The 9,882-nt window shown below is 37.4% G+C and overlaps 1 protein-coding gene across 2 annotated transcripts; it reads left to right on the forward strand.

The window, feature by feature from the left end:
- Window positions 1–1,065: 1,065 nt before the first annotated feature.
- Window positions 1,066–8,834, forward strand: LOC103700899 (F-box/kelch-repeat protein SKIP6-like). Of its 2 annotated transcripts, XR_015972116.2 has the most exons (3): window positions 1,066–2,247; window positions 4,269–4,378; window positions 8,498–8,834. XR_015972116.2 is itself a non-coding variant. In XM_008782799.6 (2 exons), exon 1 carries the CDS (start codon window positions 1,156–1,158, stop codon window positions 2,224–2,226), a length of 1,071 nt encoding a protein of 356 aa, XP_008781021.3. In that variant the 5' UTR covers window positions 1,069–1,155; the 3' UTR covers window positions 2,227–2,247; window positions 8,498–8,834. The 2 variants fall into 2 exon arrangements, 1 of the variants encoding a protein (XP_008781021.3); XM_008782799.6 differs by lacking the exon at window positions 4,269–4,378 and having other exon boundaries at window positions 1,069–2,247.
- Window positions 8,835–9,882: the final 1,048 nt, after the last annotated feature.

Below are 9,882 nucleotides of genomic sequence, written 5' to 3' on the forward strand. Positions count from 1 at the left end.
GGGGGGGGGACTTGCTGCTAATATGGTGCTGGGTGTCCGTTGAGGTTGTAACCCCTTCAGGGGTAGTTTCTCCACTAGAAAGTCTATATTTCTCTTAGTGAAAAATGGAGTCTATCCGGTGGTGTTTAGCAAACAAGAAGGGTTGCAAAGTCATGCTCTAGAGAGCTGCATATTATAGAGGGTTAAGACCAACTCAACTACTGTTGTACACTGTTTGACAGAATTAACCTGAACTGATGTGACCAGCCAATTAATTCTTCTTAAACTATTGCTTTCACATTTCAGTAACATGTTGCTCTATATGAAAATTCCCATGGATGTAATACATGGACAGGGAGGTTAAATTGATTGGCATTGGGCTGTTATCGTCTCAAAAATGGAATCTTAAACCATTGCTTCATTAAATTGATTGAGTTTGGTTCTATGCGACCTTGCTCTCTCTCTCTCTCTCTCTCTCCCCCCCCCCTCCCTATTTTCTAATCCTAGGTTGATTTAATCATGCGTAGGTGGAAATATCATACTTTACTATGCTCTCTCGTGTAATTTAATTATGAATTTAATAGTTATTGAGATACCAAAACTTAATATTGATGAATTTTATGAAGGATATGATTTTATTATTTCCCCTTCGAATGCAAATCCTACCTCTCATTGATGAAGCAAGTCTTTTTTAAAATTTTAAGCTATTTTCATTTCTTCTCGCTAATTCACTTGAAAGTATAACTATTGGATATATTGATTTGCATGGCTAGCTAATTCTATTACTGGAGAATCGCAATTTTGGAGACAGTAGTTAATACACACACACACACACACACACACACACATATATATATATATAGACACATACATATATTGGAAATTTAAGTTTTTATTTTTTTTAATCATCATCTATTTAATTCATAGCTAATAAAAATGTTTAGAAATCTCTTTAAAAGACCAAGAATCATCCAATTGGAATAATGGATTTTTCAGTTTTAGAACCTTTTTATTAGAAAAATATTTTGATTAGGCCTTCTGTAGATGAAGCTTCTTGCCTGGTGGCCCATTTAACATTCCCTCGGCAGCTCAGCTCATATCCCCGGCGGTAACCATAACTGGTCTTCTCACTTTGTGTTCTCCTCCGTGCTCCACTCCTCCGCCGGTAAGTTAACGATGACCGATTCCCTCGACGGGTCCCCGGCCGGCCCCCTGATCCCCCAGCTCCCGGACGACCTCTCGATCCGGTGCATCGCGCGGGTGCCCCGATCCTCCCACTCGGCCCTGGCCCTCGTATCGCGATCCTGGCGCTCCCTGCTCCGCTCCCCGCTCTTCTTCGCCCTCCGGTCCGACCTCGGCGCCCTGCAGCCCTTCCTCTGCCTCAACGTCCGCACCCCGACAGACCAGTCTTGCTGGTACCTCCTCGACCCCGCCGACCGCTGGAACCCTATCCTCCTCCCCGCCCCGCAGCTCCCCACCGTCGGCTCCGCCTGCGCCGCCCTCGGCTCCACCCTCTTCGTCCTCGGCGGCTCCCTCCACGGCGTCCCCTCCGCCGCCGTCCAGCTCTTCGACGCGTGCCGTCGCCGCTGGTCCCTCGGCCCCCGCATGTCCGCCGCCCGCGAGTTCGCCGCCGCGGGCGCCCTCGGAGGCCGGATCTACGTCATCGGCGGGTGCCTCCCGCCGGCCGATGCCTGGGCCGAGGCCCTCGACCCCGCCTGCGCGGCTTGGTCCACCGTCCCCAGCCCGCCCCACCTCCGGGAGAAGTGGATGCATGGCAGCGCCGTCCTTGCTGGGAGGCTCCTCGCGGTGGCAGACCGAGGAGGCGTGGTGTACGATCCGGCGGCGGAAGTGCCCTGGCGCCCCGTGCCGGCGGCGCTCGACCTCGGGTGGAGGGGGAGGGCGGCGGTGGTGGGAGGGATTCTGTACTCTTACGATTACCTAGGGAAGATAAGAGGATACGATCTGGAGACCGATGAATGGAAGCAGGTGGAGGGGTTGGAGAGGGAGTTGCCCAAATTCTTGTGCGGCGCCACTCTGGCGAACTTGGGGGGATTGCTGTGCGTTGTGTGGGAAGGGAAGAGGAGAGGAAGGAGTGGTAGCAAGGAAATGGAGATTGAATGGGCAGGGATCGAGGTCTTGAAGACTGACGGTGGAGGGCTGCAAGGTTCGATTGTGTGGTCAGAATCTATCATTCTGGCAGTCCCAAAGAGGTCCTCGGTTGCTCACTGCGTGGCAGTGGAGTTGTGACCCTCCAAAAATTGAATTCTGGTATGTGATTGTGATGCATTTCACTTCCTGAGTAATGCATCAACTATAGATTAAATATTTTAGTTTTCTGTCTTAGTTTATGTGATATCCAACTTGGATCGAATTGTGTGCTTCATGGCCGGTACATAGTTGTCTGCAACGTTATATCTTATTGAGGGTATTGAGGTTGACAGGATGAAAAGTTATATAGTATATATGTTGTGGCTTCATGAAGGCAATTTAAGTTTAGGCTAGCTTATTAGTCTGCTTAAAAATTGCAACTTTATCTTGATCCCTTTAAAAATTCTAGATAAGACTAAGGTGCTAGTGTGGGTTGCAATGATCACAGTTACATGTACTGCTATTTGAAAAAGAAAACAAATTTGCATTTGGGTAAGTGATTGTCTATTTGAAGAGCAATAGACAGCATTGTTGATAAATTAGGGCTCAATTGGACTTGATAGTTGAAAGACTCACTATTAGATGGGTCGTGAGTACAAGTTCCATGACATGTGCAACTTCATGATTGTGTGCGTGGCATTTAAGGAGGCACTTATTAGAAGGATTGTTTTGTAAATTAGACCATGACTCATAATCATATAGAAAACTGCATACTAGCTCCACCCTGAACATTTATATACTAGGAATGTATAAATTGATACAAGAATTAGAAGAATATGAGGATGATGAGGCTGAACAAAACAAATAAATGAAACATAATGAGGCAATAAGCTGTCAAGGAAAGGTTATAAGAGAACTGAACAAACATGAAACAGCAAACTAACAAAGAACATGGTTTCATAGAGGTTCTGATTAGCCTGTCGTTTTCATCTCATTAAGCTTTCTTTAGTCATTAAGTTATTAATGCCATTGATTATTTCTTTGAAAACCTAAAACATACCTATGTTCTAAACATAGTTTTTTTCCTCTTACTTTGCCCTTGTTATGTACATTGTCATTTGCTTTTCGAGTATCTCTTATTGTTTGACCAATTGAGAAATCCTGAAAGCATGAAAAGAATGTTGAAATGCTGGATAAACATGACAAGACACCTATGACATTGAACTTAATTTCCATTGACATCAAGCGATTTTAATCAGCCTCTCCTAGTAATCTCTTTAGACTTTCTTTAGATCACCGTTACCAATACAATTATTCATTTGCTGAATCACCTAAGTGATACTACTGTCTTTGTTCTACCTATAAGAGTGCTTTATAGGAACTTCTTGCTTTGCTCATTTTCTTGAAAATATGCACCAACTTTTCTACAATTGCGACACAATTCATGTGGAGAAAAAGCAAGACTTGATTCTGAATATGTTCGTCTAGAAATGAATCAGTTGACGATTGGAGGTTGGATCTTAGCCAAATCTTAGAAGCAAGAATCTTCTACTTAGGGTACCGAACCCATTTAAGAATTGATTTGGAAACTCATCCTGATATCAATTTCCTTGTTCAATAACATTTTTAGTAGACTTGCCTTTCGCCCACGCCAAAATGTGCTTCTGCACCTGAACCTATTTCTAGTAACTAAGAGCCGAATTATTTTCTGGGGATAGTTGGAAATTCTTTGCATGCTCTTGCACCTTCTGATTCTTGGTTTAAGTTTGATAGAGGTTGCTCTACAAGTGTCAAAAAGAAAACTCTTCTCTACTTCGTACTCTAGTTATATCAAGCAATAACTTATATCAGCTGGGTAAGCCACCAAGAACAAATTTGGAATTCATCCTTTGATGAACTATCCTAGCCTTTAGGATGTAAAGGATGACCTATTATTAGGTTTCCTCGTGTAAGTGAATGTTCTCCCATGTAGTCAGTTTCAATACCTTCGCTTGCTAGCAAGCCCAAATGGGTTCTTTGCTGCCAGATCCATGTAACATACTAATTTTGCTGACCTATTAAGCTTAAAAGTAGTTTCCACTTTATCTTCGACAGCGGCGGAATGAGTAGAGGAGTTTGGTAGTACTAGATCTCCATTGTAGCTTCAGAAATATTCTTACTTTGTCTCACTGTCACCTTGATCATGATCATTTCCACTGCAGAAACAATGCTCTTCATAAAGCCCTTCATCTTTTTCTCCAAATGAGCAACTACGGGCTTGGTCATGCTCTCATAGCTTTCTTAATGGTTTCAATGTGAGCCTCCATGTTTGGTATGTGTTTCTTTCCTTGCATATATATGATGGAGCCTCAACCAGAAAGACTTGGTTGCTCTAGTAAAAACAATTTTGTGATGATGGAGTTTCTAAGCTTAATGATTATTTGTGATGATGGAGTCTCTAGTATTTTATGGGATTTTAGATCACTACGAAGATGGAATAATGATTGTGGGGTTGGTTTGGTCCTTGCTTGAAACTAGCTTAACTTCCACAAGGCTTTGTAGGAGGTAGGTAATAGAAATAAAACTAATCTCTTTTCCATATACAAGGGGAAAGGTGACCCAAGATCCAGCAAGCAGCATGCTGTATTCCGAAGCCTTTCTGATTCAATTTCATTTTTCCCTCCCGTTTTTCTGTTTTTACTTGAGTGGCAGCATGGATTCCAAGTGCTTTACTGGTTTCCCTCTTAAAATAATAAAGTTTGATTCCTTTAAAACTAGGCTTAAAGCTTTCAGCACTCACTTGCATCCTTGGAGTTCTATCTCAGTCCTTTACCTATCGCTTAAACTCTTAATCAATCAAGATCTTAAATAGAAACCAATACACAGCACGCAAGGGCGCATCACTAGGAAATAGAAGAAAATAGTTAAAATATTTCTTATTGTAGTTGTTACTAGTTTCCCAAGGCATCATCTTTGTCATAGAACCGTTAATTGAACCCCTTCATCCTATATTCTACTTTTTATTGCTTCCTATTCTTTTCTCTCCTTTTTCCATTTTTTTCCTCTTTTGTCTGCCTCTTATTTTCTTCATTTTCACCTATTCTCCTTTATCTATCTTCTCCCTTCTCTCAGTTCTTTCCACTCATCTTCCTTCTTAGTAATACATTCCTATCCCGTTATTTGAAACTGTTATGCTCCTTTATCCTCCTAAAATTAGCTGAAGGCTCCATTCAAACTTTCTTCAATTAAGTGGGAGAGGACATGTTTTGGTCCAAATATTTTAATTTTTTGGCCTTTACTGAATTGAACTCAGATGTCGAAACAGGTAGGCACATGTTTCCACTTGTATGTGATGAAACCAATTTAGTTTCATTCAAAATACATGATTTTGGACCAAACCACTTACGGATGTCATTCATAGACATCTATAGTCAGAAATCATCTTTATATTGTTAGATGTATGCTGACTGCATCTATACTTTTTTGTTTACTACATAATACCTATGTATCATATTGATACCATACTTCTAGTTCTGATGTACAAAAGAAATACATTTTCCTCTGAAAGACCTCTTGGCTAAAATTGTACCAAGTGAAACTAGATGTCAGAACTATGCTGGTCTAAGGCTGCGCAAAACATTGAACCAAAATTTTCAGCCTATGCTTTTATAAGGAAATAAAGGGAAGAAAGAAAAGGAGAGCTAGGAGTATAAAAGCATTATTGCTTATTAATGGGAAGACTTAATATTCTATGTGATAGTCAAAGCTTAGATTACAACTCTGCTCCTAAGGATCCAGACGTAACTCTTCTATAACATGTAAGAAGACTGTCTCTACTTGTAGTCCACCAGCCAGAGGTGAATTGATGATCCATAGGGTATATAAAGTTAGTGAAAAGGTAGCCTAAATCTCAAACCTATGATTAAAGGGGTTTTGCAGTTAACTCACTAGCCTTAGATCAGCCTTAGATCAGCATAGTTCACGTCTGACCTGTTTGTTATCCCCAATGGAGAAGTCAAATGTAGGTGCCAGACACTGCTGGCTGCAAATTATCTGTTACCTCATTCCTTGTCTAAGTTGAGGGCATGGTTTAGCTCTGCTGCACATCTAAGGTCCTGTTTGGAGGAGCTTTTGGAGGGCCAGAAAGCACTTTCTGGCCCTCCAAAAGTACTTTTAAATGAAAAACTGTGTTTGGTAAATTTTTCAAAAAGCTGTTTCAGCTTTTGCGGGAAGCTAAAAATAGCTTTTGGGAGGAAGCTCCAATTTGGAGCTTTTGGGAGGAAGCTGTTTCAGCTTTTTCGGAAAGCTGTATTTTTGACAAAAATGCTCATATTAAAATAACATAATTACATAGTTTGTCTTTTTATAAACCTAAAAATCTGCTGGAGCCAAGAACCCTAGCCATCAGACTCCCTTCCGTAAGAAAAAGTATTTTTCTTTTCAATTTTTGTATGCATCTCTTGAACCACATTTTAGGAAAAAAAAATTTTAATCCTTTTTCATACCTTCCAAAATCAATCTATTGTTTTTTTTAATCATCAACCTCGCGGCCCACGCTGAGGTCCTCCTCGAGCATGGACCACGAAGAAGAGCCCCTAGACCGCGAGAAATTATTTTATGAAAAATTATGAAAAATTATTATGAAAAATTATTTTATACTAATAATTATAATAATTTATATCTTTATTTTTGTATTATACTATAAATATAATATCATATTATATTATATCATAATACATTAATATGTTATGTTAAATAATTTAATATTATGTTATATTATGGAAAATTAATTTATACTAATAATTATAATATTTTATACCTTTATTTTTGTATTATACTATAAATAAAATATCATATTATATTATATCATAATACATTAATATGTTATGTTAAATAATTTAATATTATGTTATATTATGGAAAATTAATTTATACTAATAATTATAATATTTTATACCTTTATTATTGTATTATACTATAAATATTATATTATATTACATTACATTATAATACATTAATATGTTATTTTAAATAATTAAATATTATGTTATATTATGAAAAATTAATTTATAATAATAATTATAATATTTTATACCTTTATTATTGTATTATACTATAAATTTTTTATTATATTACATTACATTATAATACATTAATATGTTATTTTAAATAATTTAATATTATGTTATATTATGAGAAATTAATTTATACTAATAATTATACTATTTTATACTTTTATTATTGTATTATACTATAAATATAATATATATTACATTATATCATAATACCTTAATATATTATGTTAAATAATTTAATATTATGTTATATTACCAAATATTAATTTACTCTAATAATTATATTACTAGTATGCTATATTAACATAATATTATTTTATATTACAATAATATTATACTATATCGTATATTTATGTATTATTTATGTTATGTTTTATTATGTTCTGTTGTATAATACTATGCAATGTCCTTTATGGTAATTTTGTCATATAAAGTACTTTGTCAGTTTGTTTACCAAACACAAAACAAAGTACCACAGCACTTTACGAATGTAGTTACCAAACAGCAAACAACTTTTTATAACAGCTCTACTTCAGACAGCTCTACTTCCAACAGCTCTACTTCTAACAGCTCTACTGCCAACAGCTCCTCCAAACAGGGCCTAAAGCATGCAACAATGTGTTCCGACTCGTACGAACTGCGAAGCATGGCAAGACTTTGATTCATGTTGGTGCATGATGCAGTGGAGGTCATTGGTCCATGCTCAAGTGATCACACACTGGATGCAAATATGGAAGTACCAAGCATGTCATGCATTGCAATATGCTCTACTGAAAATATTTTGTTCACCTTCACATGGGACCTAAACCATGCACTTAAGTAGCTCTCTCCTGGAAAGGCGCTACCGTAACTTTTACAAAATCAGTGTGACACGTCATGCCCATGACAAGCAAGTTGCCTCATGGGATCAATAGTTATTCTTAATCTGGACACATTATACATTTGTCAAACAGTCTCTGCATGTCAGAATTTTTGTACAGTAGAATCTGTGACCAATTAATTTAATCTTGCCCAATCCTAACCAGGGTAAAAAAGAACCAAAAGCAAGTTGATTTATATATGCTCGTTATGTTCATTTTAATTGACAGCGATAGATTTTCTGATAGGTTATGCTTTCAAAAAACTGTGATGTCCATCTCACTAGTTCAACAGTTAGTGGCAGCAGTCCTGTTTCTTGTTTTTTTTTCATTTTTTTGGATTTCTTTTTTTTAAAAAATAAAAAAAATAGATTAGCTGCTGCATTCCAAGGTTTATGTCGTTTGCTCTGTGTCCTACATCTATGATATGTTAGCTTAATAACAGTGCTATATTCAGCTCAAAATTTTACTTCGAAGCAGGTGTTTGACTAATTTATACTGACTAAATTAATTTTGCAGGTTCATGTGTAATTCTGTTACAGTATGCAGCTCCCAGAGATTAATATACCAGGATATACCCTTATGGTTCTGCTAGCAAGACCGTGAAGTGATAGGGGACAAATCGGATGATGGAAAAAGATTGAAAGACAAATTGGATGATGCAAAAAGATTGAAAATTGAAAGGATCGAACCATGTGATTTGATTATCATGTAAACAAACCTGGTGCAGGTAAAATTCTCATGTATTTTCAATGCTTAGCTTTTTGTGTAAAATTAAAAAAAGATTATGCATGTGTAGCATGAATTATTAGACCAATCAATTATCAATTTAAGCTGTGAATTAATGGTTTCTTCATGGACACAGCTTTATCCCTAACCTGCTGTTTTCCATTTGCCGAACACCCCCTAGTAAAAATTTCTTTTGGCGGGGTTGACAATTTATCGACTCCGTAGTGTCTCAAACCATGTTGCTAAGTGTTGTTCTGGAGATATTGAGCTGCACTGCTAAATAATTCTTTTGTTCACACGTGAGCACAATTTTGTTATTGGTGATTACTTCTGTTTTAGGGGGTAAGAATTCATTTAAAAGAAAGTTGATAATATTAAGCATGAGAGAACACTGGCTATAATTTGTGTTAAATAAGAGCGTTCTTTTAATCAAAGAAAAGAAGCAGACAGATGATAAAAACATGCTAGGTCAATGTTCTAAAAAATTCACTTCATCAGCAGCCAAAGTTTAAATTAAATTAACCTATGTCAGCAGCACCACCATCTTTGGCCTTGCGGACAAGGCATACATGGAAGGCCTCAAAGCACTGAAAAATATAGCTAGGTAGGTTTGAAGATGAGATTTTGGATGTTTACAGGGCATTCAATATATAAATTTCATAAGCGTATATGTTTCGAATTTATCTTTATGGTTTAGATAGACTATTTATATGTTTTATATGATTATATCTAAGATGTTATTAAGTGACATCTATGCGTGTTATTGAAATTGATGAATGATTGAGACCCAATCCAACAACTAATAATCTAATAAAAACATCGCAAATATTTTCTGTCTTAAATTATTTTATTCATCCCAATCTAACTTAATTAGCATGGCCTTGCTCGACCTAACTTGACTAACTCGACCAATCCACGTTTAGCTTAAGATGGGAGTGGATTGGGTCGGGAATCCCAACTCAAAAAGACCAGGCTGGGTGGGGTTAGGGAAGGAAGGCATAGAGGCACTCTCACATTAGACTATGGTGTAATCACTGGATCACGTCCATGTATGTAGGGGCCTACATCACATGATTGCACGATTCGCATTTTTACAGGGTGTTTTCATTAAATGGGTTAAGTTTTTGTTTTGCTACTTAATATCCAAGACAAACGGGCACGATTGCAGCCTGAAC

The sequence above is a fragment of the Phoenix dactylifera genome, chromosome 12 (genome assembly GCF_051530095.1).
Source record: "Phoenix dactylifera cultivar Ajwa chromosome 12, Ajwa_hap1_PhDact_Kaust_v1.1, whole genome shotgun sequence".
In the NCBI taxonomy this organism is placed as follows: domain Eukaryota; kingdom Viridiplantae; phylum Streptophyta; class Magnoliopsida; order Arecales; family Arecaceae; genus Phoenix; species Phoenix dactylifera.